The sequence below is a fragment of the Callithrix jacchus genome, chromosome 8, assembly GCF_049354715.1.
Source record: "Callithrix jacchus isolate 240 chromosome 8, calJac240_pri, whole genome shotgun sequence".
In the NCBI taxonomy this organism is placed as follows: domain Eukaryota; kingdom Metazoa; phylum Chordata; class Mammalia; order Primates; family Cebidae; genus Callithrix; species Callithrix jacchus.
The window spans coordinates 103331102-103352183 of NC_133509.1; the positions used below are offsets into that span (position 1 = coordinate 103331102).

At 43.0% G+C, this 21082-nt stretch overlaps 1 protein-coding gene across 12 annotated transcripts in view; it reads left to right on the forward strand.

The window, feature by feature from the left end:
* RAD51B (RAD51 paralog B) overlaps window positions 1-21082 on the forward strand; it is a 642672-nt gene that overhangs the window by 497845 nt on the left and 123745 nt on the right. The window contains exon 9 of one of the 12 annotated variants that reach the window (XM_054240088.2): window positions 2480-3526. The exons of the other annotated variants lie outside the window; for them this stretch is intronic. Within the exon in view, the coding sequence (XP_054096063.1) occupies window positions 2480-2502 (23 nt within the window). The 3' untranslated portion in view covers window positions 2503-3526. Of the gene's footprint in view, window positions 1-2479; window positions 3527-21082 lie in introns of those variants that run through there. 12 annotated transcript variants of the gene reach the window in all.

A 21082-nucleotide genomic window follows, 5' to 3' on the forward strand; every position in this document is an offset into this window, starting at 1 on the left:
TTTAATTTGTACTTCCCTAATGATTAGTGATATTGAGCATTTTTTCATATATCTTTCATATAAGAAGAACCATTTGTGTATCTTTTTTTGAGAAATGTCTGTTCAGGTCGCATTTTTTAATCAGATTACATATTACCTTTCTATAGAGTTGTTTGAGCTCCTTACAAATTTTAGATATTAAACCTTAATTGCACATATGGCTTGAAAATATTTTCTCCCTATCCAAAAGTTGTCGCTTTATGCTGCTGTTGTTTTCCTTGTGGTACAGGGGCTTTTTATTTTGATATAATCCCATTTTTCGATTTTTGCTTTAGTTATGTGAACTTTTAGGGTCAGGTCTAAAATATAATTGCCCAGAATAATGTTACGTAATTTCCCCCTATCTCTTTTGACAGCCTACAATCAGGTATAGGAGCCAAGAAATGATTTAAAATTGGAACTTACATTTAAAAGGGAAGCAGAGTGTAAAAGTTTGGAAAATTTGCATCCTGGCCATGTGGCGGAGAAAGAAAAAAAAAGCATTTTTAGGAAAGGAATACAAGCAGGTTGTGGAACAACAACTTACTAGAGAGATTAGCATAACTAAGAGGGAGCCAAGTTCTCATTTCCAAGACAGTGGGGAAAAGGCCTCGGAAGCATACCAGAGATCTTGGAGACAGACTCTGCTATCACAGACCCAGAGCCCCATAAGGAAAGAATGGTTTCAGGGACCAGGCCTGGGCCATTGCCCTGCTCAGACTTGAGACGCTGCTCCAGCTGCAGCTCAAAGGGCCCCAGGGACAGTTTGGGCTGCTGCTCTGAAGGGTACAAGCTGTAAGCTTTAGTGGCTTCCGTGGGATACTACGCCTGCAGATGCACAGAGTGCAAAAGTGAAGGAAACTTTGCAGTTACCCTCTAGATTTCAGAAGATGTATTGGAAATCCTGGGTGCTCAGGCAATAGCCTGCTGCAGAGGTGGAGCCCTTACAGAGAACCTCTACTAGAGCAGCATGGAGACGAAATGTGGAGTTAGAGCCTCCACATAGAGTCCTTACCAGGGCACTGCCTGTGGAGTTGTGGGAAGGCAGCTGCCTCCCCCCACATCCCAGAATGGTAGAGCCATGGGCAACTTGTATCCTGAGCTTGGAAAAGCTGCAGACACTCAACTCCAACCCATGAGAGCAGTCATGGGGCTGCATCCTGCAAAGCCACAGGGCTGCCCATGCACCAGTGTGCTCTGGATGAGGGATATGAAGTCAGAGACGATTATTTTGGAGCTTCAAGATTTAATAACTGCCCTGCTGGGTTTCAGACCTGCATGGGACCTATAGCCCCTTTCTTTTGGCCAGCTTTCACTTTGAAATGGGAATGTTTACCCAATGCCCATATTACCATTGTATCTCATAAGTAGATAACTTGTTTTTGATCTCACAGGCTGATAGGTGGAAGGAACTCATCTCCAGATGGAACTTTGGACTTTAGACCTGGGACTTGGGACTTTGGGTTGAATTGGTATTGAAACAAATTAAGACTTTGGAGAACTATTAAGAAAGGATGATTGTATTTTGCAATGTGAGAGGGACCTGAGATTTGGGGATCTAGAGCAATAATGATATAGTTTAGATGTTTGTTCCCTCCACATCTCATGTTAAAATTCCCAATGTTGGAGGTGGGGCCTGGTGAGAGGTGTGCTGATTATGGGGGTAGATCCCTCATGAATGGCTTAGTGCCATCCCATTGGTGTTGAGTGAGTTCTTGCTCTGATAGCTCACATGAAATGTAGTTATTTAAAGAGTGTGGCACTTCCCCTTCCTCTTGTTCCCACACTCAACTTGTGACATGCTAGCTTCCCTTTGCCTCCCATTGTGACTAGAAGCTTCCTGAGGCCTTACCAGTAGCTGAGCAGATACCAGCACCATGCTTTCTCTAGACTCTGCAGAAGTGTGAGCCAATTAAACCTCTTTTCCTTATAAATTTCTCAGCCTCAGGTATTTCTTTTCTTTTCTTTTGGAGACACAGTATTGCTCTGTTACCTAGGCTGGAATGCAATGGCATAATCTCGGCTCACTGCAATTTCCACCTGCCGGGTTCAAGTGATTTTCATGTTTCAGCCACCCGAGTACCTGGGATTACAGGCATGTGTCACCACATCAAGCTAATTTTTGTATTTTAGTGGAGATGGGGTTTCACCATGTTGGCCAGGCTGGTCTCAAACTCCTGACCTCAAGTGATCCACCCACCTTGGCCTCCCAAGGTGCATGAGGTGTGAGCCACTGCATCTGGGCAGTTATTTCTTTACAGAAAGGCAAGAACAGACTAACACAAATGGGTTCAGAATTCAGTTGTGGAAAAGGTATATAATTTAGTCCCCTCAAATCTCACAGAAGAATTTCAGAAAGATCCTATATTTGTCTTTGGATACATGCAGAGAATAGATTAAAATATAAATATCTTGATGTTTTCTATATTACATATTTATATCCCTTCTTTTTCCAAAACAGATTTAAAGCGGCTTCATCTTTGACGTGGTACTCTAACCCATGACATTCAAAAGCCACAAGGACAGAAAAAGAATTTTCTGAGACTGCTTGAAGCACAACCTCATTTGATATGATTTCCTAGCCTAGAATATAATCAGGAAGGCCCTAATTTCTTTCTGTTACTGTTGTTTTTAAGCAAAAAAGATGCTATTCCTCCTCTTCTATTTCTTTGCACATAGTGAATACTAGTCACCCCGCCACCAAACAACAACCTGGAAATCAACTTTCCCTCTGTTCCATTGTCCCTCCAAACAACCACTCAATCATCAAGATTTCTTCCTTAATAACTTTCATATCCACCCCTGCATCTGGGATCTCAGTTCACACCTTGGATTGCTGCTGCCTGGACTAGCCCAGCAGTCCCCACTCTGTAGTCCTTTCGTCCCTCTTCTATACCATGTCCAAAGTGTTCTTTCTAGCAGAACAATGTGATTGTGTTACTCTTGTACTTGAAATCCCTCCGTGTCTTTTTCACTGTCTCTGGGATTTATTCCAGACTCCTTAGCATACACACAGGGACCTCAAGGGTCTGGCAGCTGCTCAGTTCTCCAGCCGTATCTCTCTGAATGGTTTCTCTCTTGGCCTCATTTCTCCATCACCCCTCCTCCCCCAAAACACATACACTAGAACCATTGTTTGTTACTCAGAGTACTTCTTATGCTCTAGGATAGTTCATATTTTTTGGTCCCTTTTGCTGCTCCTCTGCCTGTAACTTATCCTTTCCCCACTTGCTTTCCCTCTACCCCCCAAAGCTGGCCCAGCTTTTAAGACTCAATCAAAGTACCACCTCTCTGAAGTCTTTTTCACAGTTCACCCTTAGGAAGAATGAAACATTCTCTTCCTTGTCTTCCCTTCCATGTCTGTAATCCTCAACACATTTTTTTTTGAGATGGAGTTTCGCTGTTGTTACCCAGACTGGAGTGCAATGGCACCATCTCGGCTCACCGGAACCTCCGCCTCCTGGGTTCAAGCAATTCTCCAGCCTCAGCCTCCCGAGTAGCTGGGCTACAGGCGCGCACCACCATGCCCAGCTAATTTTTGTATTTTTAGTAGAAACAGGGTTTCACCCCATTGACCAGGATGGTCTCGATCTCTTGACCTCGTGATCCACCCGCCTTGGCCTCCCAAAGTGCTGGGATTATAGGTGTGAGCCACCGCGCCCGGCCACTTTTTTTTAATGAATTGTTTGCTACACTGTTTGCCTTCACTAGACTGAAAAATTGTAGGGACGAAGTCCAAGTCATGTTCCTTCTGTTGTCTCTAATATCTATTATCGTTGCTGACACTTTAGCAGTATTTCATAAATGTTTATTGACTAAATGCATATTTATCTGTGCATAAAAGAGTAACAGTTTCAGAGTTTTTGTTAGCTGCATTCCTTTACTTCCTATCAGCTTGGGAAAATAGATTTAGCACCCACAAAATGATTGGGGTCCCCTGTACTGCAAAGATTTGACTTTAAGAAGTAGGTGTCTGGGGCCGGGCGCGGTGGCTCACGCCTATAATCCCAGCACTTTGGGAGGCCGAGACAGGTGGATCACGAGGTCAAGAGATCAAGACCATCCTGGTCAACAAGGTGAAACCCCGTCTCTACTATAAATACAAAAATTAGCTGGCCATGGTGGTGAGTGCCTGTAGTCCCAGCTACTCGGGAGGCTGAGGCAGGAGGAATTGCTTGAACCCAGAAGGCGGAGGTTGCGGTGAGCCGAGATTGTGCCATTGCACTCCGGTCTGGGTAACAACAGCGAAACTCTGTCTCAAAAAAAAAAAGAAATTAAATTAAAAGAAGAGGCGGCTAGGTACAATAGTTCATGTCTATAATCCCAACATATTGGGAGGCGAAGGCAGAAGGATCACTTAAGCCCAGGAATTTGAGACCAGCCTGAGCGATGTGGTAGGACCCAGTGTCTATGAAAAACCATATTTATTAGCTAGATATGGTGGCATGTGCCTCCTGAGTTGGATGAGGCAGGAGGATTGCTTGAGCCTGGGAGGTCAAGGCTGTAGTGAGCCATGATTGTGCCACTGCACTCCAGCCTGGATGACAGAGTGAGACCCTGTTTCAAAAAATAAACAAACAAATATATAACAATAAATAACGAAGCAGGCTCATGAACAGCATCAGCAGTTTCAGCTACTAATACTAGCCATCTTTGTTCCTCGTAGAGTGCAGAGGGCTGCTGGTCACTTTTGATCTTTATTAAAACACCCACACACAGTAAGATTGCTTGGGAATCCAAGGCAGAAGATATCTGTGTGGTTTGAGAGGACTTTAAAATGATAGAGAAGGCTGGGCGCAGTGGCTCCTGTCGGTAATCCCAGCACTTTGGGAGGCTGAGGCAGGCAGATCTCAAGACCAGCCTGACCAACATGGAGAAACCCCGTCTCTACTAAAAATACAAAAAATTAGCCGGACGTAGTGGCACATGCCTGTAGTCTCAGCTACTTGGGAGGCTGAGATAGGAGAATTGCTTGAACCTGGGAGGCAGAGGTTGCGATAGCCGAGATCATGCCACTGCACTCCAGTCTGGGCAACAAGAGCGAAACTCCATCTCTAAATAAATAAATAGATAAATAGTGATAGTCTCATCCTTTTAAAGTAGTTTAAACATACACTACCCCAGGGCAGGGATGGAATAATGAATTTGCTGAATATTCTTTGTGGGCTCTGAACATCAACAGGGCAATAGAGAAGTCAAGAAATGAAAGATGCTGGTAAGGTCAGCACATACCTATCTTGGTACCAGTGCTACCAAGTGACCATTGCATGGACCATGCTCTGGGAGGGCATGAGAAATATTAAATGCCAAGGACATTCCCTCAATGAGTTTACAGTTCAAAGCTTTAACGTCACTGAAAGTAATACTTCTGTGACAAGCTTTGATGATAAATGTAGACTAATTTTTTTTTTTTTTTTTTTTTTGAGACAGAGTTTTGCTCTTGTTACTCAGGCTGGAGTGCAATGGCGCGATCTTGGCTCACCATAAACTCTGCCTCCCGGGTTCAATCAATTTTCCTGCCTCAGCCTCCTGAGTAGCTGGGATTACAGGCACGCGCCACCATGCCCAGCTAACTTTTTTTTATATTTTTAGTAGAGACAGGGTTTCACCATGTTGACCAGGGTTGTCTCGATCTCTTGACCTCGTGATCCACCCGCCTTGGCCTCCAAAGTGCTGGGATTACAGGCGTGAGCCACCGCACCCGGCTGTAGACTAATTTTTTAAAAATTATATAAACATTTTAAATACTTTGCAAAGCACCAACAAATTCCTTAGGTGTGCTGTGGTAGCAAGAACAGTTTGTAATGACTGAAAAGTGAAGAATCTATGGTATATTCATGGTCTAAATTACATATTGTAAGCTGGTGTGCCCTCTGGGGTGAAGTCATACAATATTTTCAAATTCAGAAAATTTTAAATAAAAAATTAAGATTTCTTATTTGTGCTTTCCTTGTGCTCTCGGGTCAAAATGATTCATGCAAGACTTGATGGTTTGAAAGAAAACTGTACAAAGGCATTCAACTTTGGCTAAATGGGTTCTGGTATAAATGCAAAGGATATTTAACTCACTTGGGAGCTCATAGGCATAATGCATATGTTTGTTTAAACACAAAAAAACCAATTGAAGATTAACATTGACTTTGTCTCATAGTTTAGATCTGGGATAAACAAACCTTTTCTGTAAAAAGCCAGAATATTTTAGGCCTTTATTTATTTTAGGTTTTGCAGGTTATGTGATCTGTGTTGCAGCTAAACAGCTCTGCCACTCTAGTGCATCAGTAGCCATAGGCAACACATGGGCAAATGAGCATGGCTGTGTTCTAATAAAACTTTGTTTATGAACACTGAAACTTGAAATTTATATAATTTCTACATGTCACAAAATATTATTTTTCAACTATTTAAAACCGTAAAATCTATTCTGAATTCATGGGCCATATAAAAATAAGAGACAGACCTCATTTGACATATAGGTCAAATGGACATTGGCTGATTGTCATTGTAAAATCTTGGTCTTAGGCCTTTTAGACTTGATTCGCCTAAAAGGAATAAACGAGGATATTCTGTTCTCTTTATAGGGCAAAGGAATTCTCCTTTCCCTACTTTTTTATTTTTATGTATTTATTATTTTTTTGATGGAGTCTCACTCTGTTACCCAGGCTGGAGTGCAGTGGCACCATCTCGGCTCACCTCTGCCTCCCGAGTTCAAGCAATTCTCCTGCCTCAGCTTCCCTAGAAGCTGGGATTACAGGCGTGTGCCCCATGCCCGGCTAATTTCTGTATTTTTAGTAGAGATGGGGTTTCACCATGTTGGCCAGCCTGGTCTTGAACTGTAGACAACAGGTGATCCACCCACCTCAGCCCCCCAAAGTTCTGGTATTACAGGTGTCAGCCACTGTGCCTGGCTTCCCTACTTTTTATATTCATGGGGAGCTTGGTTGATATCCTGCTTGAACATGGAAGAGCCAAGCTGCTCACCCTGTGTTTTGCAAAACCTTAAAGGCTAGTCTGTTTTTCAGACAGCCCAGGTGATGAGGGAGCCTTGTGTTTTCTATGAGGAACCTTATGCCTTAAGCATCTGTATCCCAGTCATACTTATGTATGCAAAGGCTAAGTAAAATCTATTAATATCCTGGCTAGAAAGAAAACTGTAAAATTACACATAGATGCAAGCTTGTGTGTATTCTGCAGTTCAAAGTGTAGTCAGCAAAAAAAGCATACATGCTATCGCACTGGGAGGAAATCAGTGTCTTTGAAATCAAATACCCTGCCATTGGCATATCCAGGCTTGAAACTCGGCTGCAGCTTTTAGCTTCCACCACATGTTTACATTGGAAATCTCTCTGTGCGCATATAGAGTTTGTTCTCTTATGAAATCATGTCTCTAGGGGAGGATAATTTAAAGCCATTTCCGTTTGTTATGTCTGAGCTGAACTAGACTATTAGGGCTTGTTAACGCTGGATAAACTTGAGCCCTATAACTGCCTTCATCTGCAGATTATAGAATCTGTCCAACAAATTGCATTCTGATGTTTTCAGAATGATGGCTGAGCAAGCAAGGGCCTTTTAATTTATATTCTATCACCATGGTTGTCAGGAATCACAGTTTTGACTTTCACGCTTCCTTGGTATAGCAGAGATGATATGACTCTGGAATGGACCAAATCCAGAAGTAATTGAGACACTAAACTGCATCTGCATGTTACTATAGCAGAGCAAGCAAAGGCTGACAGTCAGAAAATTGCTGTTGAAGCATCTTTCTTCAGAGTGCCTCCCTTCCCCGAGTCTTAGCATAAATCAGTGTTAGGTCCACTGAAAGAAATATCGTGTGTGGTCTGCATTTAGAAATTTCATTTGAAAAATGAGACAGATGGATACATGAAAACAAGTTTTCTTTAGGGTAGTGTTAAGTAAATAGAATTAAGTGAAGATAGACAGTTTCCCTGATTTAGTGAAGGGGAGATGGTGGTCGCTCCAGGATATCTAACTCCCTCTACTTCTATTCATCAAACCCGCTGAACACATTTGCCTTCACTTTGCCTTAATATCATTCTTCATTTTAGATAGTAGGATACTGGAAGGTAGAAATTGCATCTGTTTGACTTCTTCTGTGAACCAGTCTAGCAGAACTACCAGTACAACTCCAGTAAAGTCAACAATAGGATGGTACCAGGCAATAGTGTGACTATTCAACATGGTATCACCTAACTGGGAAAGGAATCCTTCCCTCATGGCTTTAGCCTTATTGTCAGTAGCTCCACTGAATTCACTTCCTTTCAATAAACTTGTAAAAGGTACTGCCCTAAGCCCTGAGGTTGGGGACAGTGGTGGTGGTGGTGGTAGGATACAGAGGCAAATAAGACATGGACCCTGCCCAAAAGGTGACTGTGTACATAAAGCACCCTAATCCAGACCAGACCCAAAGAATGCCAGAAATGAAGGGCAGACATAGGACAGTGGCATTTTGATTAAGAAATAGGGTTTTAACTGGTGGGAGAGAGAAGTCTCATGCTAGACTAAGGGAACAGCATGGACTAAAGACCAGAAGTAGAAAAGTACTGCTTTTTCTACTAAAAGCAGGAAAGACCAAAAGTGTTGAGAGAACAGGAATCATTCCTCTCTCTCCTTCCTTTTTTCCCTTTATTCTTTATTCAATAATTATTTGATGAATGCTTATGGTAAACCAAACAGACACAGCTCCTGCCCACACAAAGCCTGCAGTCTAGAGGAGGAACAGCCATGAATCAAAGAAGCCCAAAGTAAATAACAAGTTGCAGGCCTGATCTTTACCTCAAAGGAGAGGGGTCCATTGACTAAGAGAGTACATTACTGTAGAGTGGAACATACTTCACAAGCCTTTACTGAAGAGATGTCCTGCAACCTGAAGAGGGAGGAGGCATTGATTAGAGGAGAGCGCTCCATTGAGAGGAATCAGCAAGGACATAGCACATGCAAGAGGCTGCAAGAGTGAGGGAATGTGCAGGATTAGACCATTGCCAGGGAGCAGAACACAGTGGGGTTTTTGGTCTTTAAGAGCAAAGAAAAGCCATTGACCTGTTTCTAGCAAAGGACGGGGTAAGGTAATGAGGTTTGCTAGTTGGAAACATCCCACTGGCTGCTGTGTAGAGAATGAATTAGATGGGTGAAGAGGGACCCCTGCCAGAAAGTGGACGCAATTGACCAGGGGAAATATTTTGGTTTCTTTGCACTGGAGTAATGAGGATGGAGATGAAAAGAAGGGAATATGTTTAAGAGCTGATAATGAGCTTGGCCTTGGAGACACTGAGTTTGACAAACTAAGAAGATATACCAGGAAGATATAGGTGTCCTGGAGCTCAGTGAAGAGGTCTGGGCTGGAGATACACAATTAAGTCATCTCCTTATAGGTGATAATTGAATCATAAATGTGGATAAATAAATATTAGTTGAATGAATGATAGAATTAATGAATGGATGATATTGGGTGAGGAAAGAGCAGACAGTAACAAGAGGGCTTAAACAACTTCGTGGTACTGTGTTTCTGTAACTGTTACTTATCAGTTGTGAGAATGGACAAATTGATTTTCCTCTGGCCAGCTCTGATGCCTCCTATGGACACGTTCAGAAAGCCAGCAGGAACCTAGGAAGTGACCAGGCCACCCCCTTGCCCACATAGAAACATGTCTCCTGACTCTTCCACCTTACCAGTGGGTGGGCTCTAAGAGTTCACATAGAAGGTGGTTGTTTGCATTGTAGAACTCTTCCCAAAAGAAGCTCCTACTTTTCCTAGGGAGATGCCACCATAGACCCAAATAGGTCCTTTCTGTGAGCCATTATGTTCAATGTGACCTTGAGATGTTAGAACCTATTTGCCCACTGATGCCTAGGACATAGGCCTGGACTCTTCCCTAGACTCCTCCCATCGCACTTGCCAGGCATTGGAAGGCAGGAATTTTCACTTTGTTATCATTGGTAAGGGCTTCGTGATTTCAGAGAGGGAGTCCAGGGGTTTCTGGGACATTTACCAGTATAAATTCTCTGAGCTTCTTCTAGGTCTGTGTTTGAATTCATTCATTCCCTTCTTATCTTTTCTGAGAACCCCAAGAATTGGCCTGCCTGTGTCCCTTGCTTTTACTTTCAGCAGGTAGGGGTCTGGCATGGTGGTGGGGGTAGTTTGATGGGGAAAGTGATGCTGGTACTATTTTTCCTCCCATATTTAGCCTACAGAGTGTAGTCATAAAATGTTTCCTCTGTGTTCTGAGTCCTGAACCAAGCACACAGCCCATTGTAGTTTCTAAGGATTTTTATTAACAGCAATGCCAAAAAGCAAGTTAAAAGCAAAACAGCCCCCTCTGGGCCTGTTCCCTAGCCTTTTGTTATTTTGTGTTGTTTTCCTCACACCCAGGATGAGCACATATCCCAATTTCTGAGGATAGTCCTGGTTTGCAACTGTCATCTTGTCACAACTGCCAATAGTACCACCTTTAAAAAGTGTAGACATTGAGTTCTGCTCATGCTACTTAACCCCATAAAGAAAAACAAAGTAATACACTGGTGGTAATAGTGGATTTACAAAAGACTGCAATAATCTCAATCTGCATTTTAACAAGAAGATATGAGCCAGCAAGGGACTTCTTTGGTGTTTTGTCCCAACAGCTGGATTGGGCCTCTATGTGTGTAGGTGTTAGGGATGGGGTAGCAGAGGGGAGGACTTATGAGAAGTGCTGGAATATTGGGGCTAGAATATTGCCACAGAGCTGTGTCTATCTTTCTTTCTCAGTAACCAGATCTACCATGGAACACTCAGACTGGCATTTTGGCAAGACGAGATGAAGGATTAGGGCTAAGGAAGGTGCAATTGCAGGCACTGTGGGGTCCACAGCAGAGTATAAAAACGTGGAGGCGGAGGTGCATTCAAGTCATATCAGCACAGAGCAGGGTGTTGGGGTTGGGGCCTGAGCCGTTGTTGTCTGGCTGTCACAGTTGGGGGAAGGGGGCACAGAAGTATCAACATTTCATTTAGAATTTTTCTAAAAAGTTGCCACTTTGGGCAAAGGGCTCAGTAAGACCTTCCCCTCTCTGTAACTCTGCTTCTATTAGAGGTTTCTGAGCAGTTCAGGCTAACCAAGTGGTGGAACCATGTGGGGTACCCTCAAGCCCGTGGGTCTCTAAGGGTTGTGCCTAAATCACATGTACATGTTCCACCTGTGATGTTAGGCAAACAAACATGATCCTTTCTCATCACCACTTCCATGAAACAAAGACATTTTAGAACTGTTGATGATAGCAGCATTGTTTTCTTGACAAAGAGATTACTCATAAAGTAGTAAAGAACATTAGAAAAAGGAGCTGTAGTCACTGCTCTTTGTGGTGCTACATAGGTAGTGTGCCTATTATAAGAACTTTTGTGTCTTCCAATAAGGTTTTAGACTAGTAAAATGAAGTTTGTCACTTCTGTGTACTTACAAGCTTAAACATCAAAAGAGTTGGCCAGATGTGGTGGCTTACATCAGTAATCCCAGCACTTTAGGAGACCCAAGTTAGGAGGATCACTTGAGCCTGGAAGTTTGAGACCAGCCTGGGCAACAAAGCAAGACCCTGTCTCTACAAAATATATATTTTTTAAATTTAAAGAATCCAAAGAGTTTATACTTTTAGGTAGGGAAGGTAACCCTTGGGAAGCTATGTCTTCCTCATGATTTAAGTAGCAAAAAGAAAAATAGTAGACATAGGACAGAATTTTGATATAGGAGCCCCATTTCAAGCTCTGAGGTCTGAAATGCCGAATTTAAGCCTTTTGGCTGCACTGTGACTCAATTTCCCTTTCTGTGAAATGAGAAGGTAATTCTAGTATAAGAGCACTATCTGAGTACCTTCAGGCTTTTTAGGAAGAACTCTAGTGAGTAAGCTTTCTGTCTGTAGAGGGCACCATGAAGCACAGTAAAGAGGATCCCATCTTGTCACTGGAGGGATGTAGGCAGCCACCCAGTGGGAGCTCCCAAACTGTGGAGATGGCACTCTTGTTTTGGTGGGACTAGTACAGATGTATTTTTCACGTCCCATCCTTGTGTTGCCTATTTTTGGAGACATATTTTTTGTTAATTCTTTGACTTTCAAAAAGAAAACATCAATACAAATTTTATTGAGTGGTAGATTAGCTCCAATATTCTCATAATAGATTGAGCATTTAAAAATTCACCTTAATGTTACCTGGAACCCAAAATGATTTGCCTAGAAAGTTTAGCTCCTCATTTTGTTACTGGCTTCATTCTGATTTTGGAAACAAAAGAAAGTAAAGTGGAATGGGGCTTGTGGGTCTATTAGATTCTCCAACTTAATCTTGCCCATCTATTCCTGATATTAATAAACTCTTTCTAATATCAATTGGCCATGGTTGTCATTCTGGCAAATACCTCTCTGGAACCAGACTGAAGAAAATTCATGAGACTTGCTGGTCACAGTTGGAGATCGGTTCAGTGGATTGGGTTTCTTTTCCCCCACCAAAATGAAAACAGAATTATTGTTATTGTTGTTTTCTAATTTTAAAATTATTAAATGTACAAAGGAAAAATGGAAAAGTTAATTTAAATCATACTTCTGAGAGAAATAACATTTTGGTGAGCCACTGTCCAGATCACTCTCAGAATGTGCATATTATACTGACCTGTGCCATTGTTAGAAAACAAGATCATCCTGTACTTTCTCATTGTGGACAACTCTATGTCCATAAATAATGACACCATTAATTATAGTGATGATATATTCCATTAAACAGCTGTGCTGTTTATCCATTTATCCATTTCCCAATTATTATTCATTTCGGTATTTTTCTATTGCTTACTATCATTTAAAAATTGCAACAAACATCCTTTTATATCCAGATTTCCAAATTTGTCTAATTATCTCCTTAGGCTGTATAGCCGTATCTGGAGAATATTGTAGGCATAGTTCCAGACCATTGCAATAAGGCAAGACACACACATTCACTGGTTTCCCAGTGTGTATGAAAGTTATGTTTATACTATACTATATTCTATTAAAAGTGTGCAATAATATTATATATTTTAAAAACAATATTGATTCCCTAAATTTAAAATACTTAATTGCTAAAAAAAAATAATACTAGCGATCATCAGAGCCTTCAGTAACTTATAATCTTGCTGGTGAAGGGTCTTGTCTCAGTGTTGAAAGCTGCTGACTGATTGGGGGTGGTTGCTGATGGTTGGGGTGGCTGTAGCAATTTCTTAAAAAATGACAATAATGAAGTTTGCCATATGGATTGACTCATGAACGATTGCTTTGTAGCATGCCATGCTGTTTGATAGCGTTTTATCCACAGTAGAACTTCTTTCTTTTTTTTTTTTTTTTGAGACAGAGTTTCGATCTTGTTACCCAGGCTGGAGTGCAATGGCACTATCTCGGCTCACCGCAACCTCCGCCTCCTGGGTTCAGGCAATTCTCCTGCCTCAGCCTCCTGAATAGCTGGGATTACAGGCACGCACCACCATGCCCAGCTAATTTTTTGTATTTTTAGTAGAGACGGGGTTTTACCATGTTGACCAGGATGGTCTCGATCTCTTGACCTCGTGATCCACCCGCCTCGGCCTCCCAAAGTGCTGGGATTACAAGAACTTCTTTCAAAATTGGAGGCAGTCCTTTAAAACCTTGCCACTGCTTTGTCAACTAAGTTTGCGTGATATTCTAAATTTTTTGTTGTCATTTCAACATTGTTCATAGCATCCTGATCAGTAGATTCCATCTCAAGAGAGATCATTTTCTTTGCTCATCCATAAGAAGCAACTCCTCATCAAGTTATGTGATGAGATTGCCCCAATTCAGTCACATCTTCAGGCTCCGTTTCTAATTCTAATGCTGTTGCTATTTCTGCCACATTTCTAGTAACTGCTTCCACTGATGTCTTGAACACCTCAAAGTCATCCATGATGGTTAGAATCTTATTCCAAACTCCTATTAAGGATGATGTTTTGACCTCTTCCTATGAATCATGAATCTTCTGGATGGCATCTAGAATGCTGAATCCTTTCCAGAAGCTTTTCAGCTTACTTTGCCCACATCCATCAGAGGAATCACTATCTATGGCAGCTATAGCCTTACAAATTGTATTTCTTAAATAATAAGACTTCAAAGTTGAAATTACTCCTTGATCCATGGGCCACAGCAGGCATGAAAACAACATTAGCCTTGTATATCTTCATCAGAGTTCTTCGGTGACCAGCTACATCATCGTCAATGAGTAGTACGATTTTGAAAGAATTTTTTTTTTTCTGAGCACTAGGTCTCAATGGTGGGCTTAAAATATTCAGTAAACCATGCTACAAACAGATGTGCTGCCATCCATACTTTGTTGTTCCATTTCTAGAGCACAGACAGGTATCTTTCAACATCTTAGTGAGCCTTCCTTACTAAGATTAATCATTTGTGGCTTTAAAGTGAGAGATACGTGACTCTTCCTTTTACTTGAACACTCAGAGGCCATTGTGGGGTTATTAATTGGCCTAATTTCAATGTTGTTGTGTCTCAGGAAATAGAGAGGCCTGAGGAGAGGAAAAGATGGGGAAGGGCTGGCTGGTGGAATGTCAGAATACACACACTAAGTTAGCTGTCTTACAGAGGTGTGGTTGATGGCGCCCAAAACAATTACAAGAGTAACAGAGAAGATCGCTGATCATAGATCACCATAACAGATATAATTATAATGGAAGTTTGAAATAGTGTGAGAATTACCAAAATGTGACACAGACATCAAGTGAGCACATGCTGTTGGAAAAATGGTACCGAAAGACTTGTCAAGGACGAACGTTCAATTTGTAAAAAACACAAAGCTGCGAAGCGCAATACAGTGACACACAATAGAACTAGGCATGCCTGTACTCCTGAAGCGAGGTTAATGATCAACGGGTCCTAGGCATTTTTCAGTTTTCGTATGTATTGCCAAACTACCTGTCAGGAATGTATCCATTTGCATGCCCATTAGTAGTGTTTGTGATTTCTTGGTCTCCCACACTATTGCCTACACTGCAGTTAATTTTTTTCCTCAGTCTTCATGAATCTCTTGAGTGAAACGATGTCTTATTGTCATTTATATTTGCTTTACTTTGATTTCTAGAGAGATGAAGCGTCTTTTTGTATTTTTATTGCCCACTTGTATAATATTTCTCCTATTGTGAAATACAATAGGTCCTGTTGGAAAACTCTTGGAAGGTTATGGTCTGGTTGGTCCATGGAATGCAGGATCTGGACTGTAAATTATTCTTCAGTCAGATCGTATGATATAAAAGTCTATGGTAAAGAAATTATTAAAAATTATTTGAAAAATGTTTAAAAGATATAGTATTTTATGATTAACTGTACCATGGAGTTTGAGTATCCTTAACAAAAGAAGAAATTCACCATGCTAATTGAAGACATGTCAGTCCTAGAGAAGGTAGAACTGAGCCATGCCCCTCTGCTTCAGTCCCAGCACAGAATGACAGAATTGTTGGAAACCTCTCCTAATTCATACCACCCTACAGAGGAGCAGCTGCCATAGTGGAGCACACCCCACCTGCTTGGAGCTGCCATAGGCCAACCTCTGAATTTTATGATGCATCTGAAATGGAGTTTTACTGCATCCTCTCACTACCTTAGGAAAAACCCACGAGGGAGGAAAGAAAAACAGAACCCACCAAGAGGAACAAGCAGACCTGTCTGAAGGTGGGGAATTGGCTACTCCATAAGGCAGCAGGAGAATAAACTACAAAAGACATAAAGCACACCTTGCTTTAATCCCTTCCATCCGCCCAGAACCCCAGAAAGCTCATAAAGTCTCCCTTTCTGGGTGATTGGATTCCTTTAGCTCAGGGGCAAGTAGGGTGGTTTTTTGGTTTTGTTTTGGGAGAGGGCTGGGAAAAGGAGTATGGTAATCATGGGGGTAGGGGGAGGGAGAATGAAAGGGGGGCAACCACTGGGGCTGGGGGAGTCCCTTCTCTTCTTGCTTCAGGGTAGTGAGTGGTAACCTCAAACAGCTGCTGCCTGAAATCATAGCACCAGGATGCTGGGCAGCCACTCCAGATCAGCGGCCAGTAAGCAGGGCCCACAGGTCTTAACAGCCGTTACCTCTCTCAGAAGCCAGGCAGAGCTGTGAGTTCTTTCACCTTTTGAGGGCTCCTCTTGGCTACCTCAAAGGAATCATTTGGAATGCTCCTGGCAGAAACGTTGCTGAAAGTTGTGTGTTGTAGGGGGTGTGTTTTTTCTCTCTCCAAAAAGAGTGGTGGCAGTTCTTTGCCAGGATTTAGAAGCTGGAACTGTCTGTTCTTTTTGTTTGAAATAGAGACTTTAGAGACTAGTCTTTTCAAATACTGAATCAAGGAGAAAGAAAGGAAAAAATGTTTGTCTACTTAGCTTTTGGTCTGGGTACTTTTCACTTGTTTGCTTTTAACCTTTCTCAGTTTTTGCAAGGAAACGGCCTAGTCAGCCTGGGCTGGGCTCCTTGGGTCTTGAACAACAAACACTTAAATAATCAAAATGATATATTTGGCAGTTAAAAGAAGAATCTCGTAAAACTGTGTATAGTCTTATTCATTTCTGAACTCCTGGTGAAGGTGGGGAGACCATGTTCTCCATTCTGTGGCCCAGCGCTCTTCCAGCCTTCTCTTGTTCCTCTTCACTTCCTCCTCCCCAGATGTACTAGACTGCACTGCTTCCCAGCTCAGAGCCCACCATGTGCTTTTGCAGCTTCTGTGCCTTTGCAGATGCCACTCCCTCTCCTGGAATGCCTTCTCCCCACCCTTCCCTGGCTGAAGTCCTCCTTGCCATAAAAGGCTGCCCTAAATGCACTGAACTTCCTCGCTAGGCACATCTTATCATCATTATTTCTGTAATTCTTCCTTTCACTGGCCGACATCTGGACAGCAGGGCCCAACCTGAAGTGGCTAGCACAATGCCTGTGGCAGTAGTGGCAGCAGCAGTAATAATAACTCTTACTGGGCATGTGCCATGTGCTAAGTCTTCTTCACACTTGTCTCTAATCCTCCCAACAACTCTACATCATATATGATATTATCTTTTTTTTTATGGAAGAGGAAATTGGGACTTATGTGGGGTGGAAAGATGTGACGCCCTTCCCTGCCCATCATGAGGGTCACAGCTGACAGTCCTTTAACAAAAGACAGGTTGATGAGAAAAGCATAACAAATGTATTTGATCAAAATATTACATGACAGGGGAGTCTTCAGAAATGTAGACCCAAAGGTCCAGAGAAGATGGTCTGTTTCTATGCTTTGGTTTGATGAACAATGGGCAGCTGTGTAGAAATGTGACTGGACAACAAAGGGTATGGTCTAATGGTGGTAGACTGAAGGGGTAGATATAGCACAGCAAAGCCTGTCTGTTCAGATTCTATTTGGCTTCTCTGTAAGCATTGCCTCCTCCAGGTAGGGGGCAAGACCTTCCTGGAATGAGGGTTTTTAGGGAGAAAGGAGAGAATGACCTTTCTATGTTTTATTGATTGCTTTGGGGGAGAGGGGTTCTAGTTTCTATGACCTGTCTTGAGGAAGAGGAATTCTGGTTTCTGTGACTCCCTTCAAGGGACATGGGAGACAAGGAGGACAGGAGAAGGTCAGAGAGAGACTTTGCTTCTGAGGTGGCTCTGAGGCTACCTAATTTCCTTTAGTTCTGAATAGTCACCCAGCCAAAGTACAATAGTTTGGGATATTGTTTTTTGAGCCCTGGCACTTACAAGTTAAGAAACTCACCCAGGGTCATATAGCTAACAAACAGCTGGACCAAAGTAAGAATCCAGGTCTTACTCATTTCCACCCTGTTTCAAGGACTCTGATTAGATGCTCAATAAGTACCTACTGAGTGAATGAAGGGCACTGAAATTGTTTTCTAAGGCTGAGGAACTGTTGCCAGGAATTTCAAGAGCTAGTGCTTTTACACTTCCCTCCTTGCTCCCTAGAGCTTTAGTTTCTCTTCTTCTACACTCAGTATCATTATGTCAACTGCTTTCTTCCTAAATCATATCCTCTCATCATGTTTTAGCTATGGGGGGAAAGGATGGAGAAAGAGGAGAATCTCCTAGTGCTTGTTTCATGTATCTTCTTCCCTTGACCTGGTCCTTGTTTCCTTGAAGTCTTTTGTTCATTTGTTTGTTTTTGAGACTGAGTCTCACTCTGTCATCCAGGCTGGAGTGCAGTGGCACAATCTTGGCTCACTGCAGCCTCCACATTCCAGGTTCAAGTGATTCTCCTGCCTCCTGAGTAGCTGGGATTACAAGTGCTCGCCACCACGTTCAGCTAGTTTTTGTATTTTTAGTAGAGACGGGGTTCATCATATCAGCCAGGCTGTCTCAGACTCCTGATCTCAAGTGATTCGCCTGCCTTGACCTCCCAAAGTGCTGGGATTACAGGAATGAACCATCATGCCTGGCCCCTTGAAGTCTTTATAATTGCCCCCAAAGAATTAGGCTAAACTAAAGAAGTCACTGCTTCTAAGACCTAAGGTGGCTAAGTATCAGCCATAGCATATGGTTCAAACTAATGCAGTGCCTCTATTAAAGGTTATACGAAGATATCTACAAACTTCCCTCATAGGATTGTTGTGAGAATTGAATACATATCATACATATAAAGGACCTCTAGTGCCTAACACATAGCTCTCAAAAAATAAAAATATTAGCTCTTGTCATTATTGTTATTAATTTTTTTGAGTGGGGTACAAAAATTCCTAAATGAGAGCTAGCCAAGAAAAATATGTTAATATTAATTATTACAGCAACCAATATTTATTACTATGGCCAGGCCATTGTTTTAAGGATTTTTCATATGTTAATTCATTATTAACTGATTTTCCAGCAATCTGATGATGTGAGTCTTATCAGCCCCATTTTACAGATTAGGAGGCAAGAACAGAGAGGTGAAGTTGGGGAGCTTGGCATCAAGTTTCTGATTCTAGAGCCTACATTCTTTCATAATCATCACTACTCTGAAAAGAGTAAGCACTAGGCCTGAAAGAAACATAACGAAATGCTGTGTATTTAGTTCCTTCTCACTCTTATCTCTAGTTTGAATGAGTGTGTCGTGAAATGCAAATGCCTCTGGGGTTCTTGCACAGTCCTGGGCACCACTGGGAGGAGAAGGGGCAGCCTAGAGACATTGGAGTTCCTGGTAAACAACTGAAAATAGGCAGAGCCTTTGTGCCCTGAACCCAGCTACTTTCAGACTGCAGTACTTCCCAGTTGCAAACTTGGTGCAAAAACCTACATTGCCACAGCTGAGACTTTTGTGAAGAAAGATTTTGGGTACAAGATAGTTTTTCATATGCAGCAAACTTTCTCCTTGCTTTCTAGAAGCCAAAACAAATTCTATGGATCAACAGAATTTTTGAAACTCCGATAGTTTCAGAAGTTTGTACTGTGCATAAAGTAATTGATGAATTAGCATAAGTGGTTAAACAATAAAAAGAGATGCATACCTGTTTCCATAAAGAATATATGCATATATAAAAGGAAGTTTACAGATAAACTGGATGATATGTATGTATATATTTGTGAATATGTCATGTTTTATTTTCATTGTTTTTGCGTGTTCTCAATGTCTCCCAATATGGAGACAGGCTCATCTCCAGGTGTGCAGCCTCATCCAGGGTGCTCTGCTCTCCCGCGGCGCCCACTCTGTCCTCCTTCCCCGTTTTGGTTTGCCACCTTGTGGTTAACATAGCTCTGTGGCTCAAGGAGGAGGGCGGGGCCGGTATCATCTTTGAATTCAAAATGCACACACGCGATGCTGTAACAGTCTTTCTCCCGGCTTGGAGTGGGAGCGTGTGCGGGTGCAGTGAGGGTGGTGTTGCCCACTTAGTGAGACTCAGAGTCCGCCCCCAACCACTGTGCTTCTGTGGGCCCCTGTGTAGGCCGGAAGTCACATCAGCCACTCCATTTCACCGAGATCGCGGAGAAGGGACCACATCGGTCCGTGTTGGGTCCACAGGAGGAAGTCGTGTGGTGGGAAGGCCGCTTCTGGCTGGACTGCAGGCTTGTTTTCTCACACGCACCCCAGTGAGATCGAGGCCACACGGGCTTCCTTCCCCAGTGTGGGCGACGGAAGGGTCTGCTGCTGAGTGCTTCTCTCGGCTTTGCCTCGCCATCTTCCCTCCTGGTCCGCTCATCCCAACCCTCTCTCCCCCCGCCTCCATCCTCCCTGCTCTCCGATTGCCCCTGTTTGTGTCCCCTCCCCCAGCTACCCCTGTCATCCTCGGCTGCCCTCTTCTCCCTCCCTCCCTCTGCGCCCACTCTTCGCGGGCCTCGGGGGAGCCCTCTCTCCACTCAAGACACCCATGAAACAGAGGGAGACACTAGCAGTCAGCAGGCACTTTGTGGGGAGGGCCAATTAGAGGACACATTGACCAGGGCGAGCAGCAGGACATCTAGAAAGACGCTTTGCTTCTAGGGAGCGGGAGCCTAATCCCGTTACAGGCTGGAGGGAGACTCCTGGGGCCGGCAAGCCTCCTTCCCGCTGTGCCTGGAGGGGTATCATTGGAGGACAGCCGCGCGGTGGAGGGCTCCGCTCGCCAGCAGCCCCCTCCCCCAGCCCCTTCCACTCTCTTTTCTTTTGCAGTGACACATACTGCAGTGCCTCTGAGGTCATTTGTTTCCCACAGCCTCACAGGGCGCTGTGGCAACAAGGGGGACAATGATCTCTCACAGGAATGATGGGAGGCCTTGTTTTGCCTTAAATAAGCCCCTTCAAGGGAGCAGTAAGGTCTGTTGTGTGTGTGGTTTGTTTTTTCAGAAAATCCTCTTGCACGTAGTTCCAGTGTGAAGTACTCTGGCAACTTCAATTGAAGACATAAAGAATCTTATGTGTGTGTGTGAGGGTTTAATTTTATTTTTATTACTGCTTTGAGGCCAGGATTGTGTTTTCCCTTCTGTGAGTTACCCTTTTCACGCTCAAGCTCCCTGGACCCCAGCATTCTTTCAATAGTTTTCAGGCAGGAATTGGCAGGTGTTAGGGACAGAGAGGTGCCCATGTCAGGGTGCTGGCCTCTGACTGTCCTCAGCTTTGGTGAGGGAGCTAAGGTTAGCGTGGCA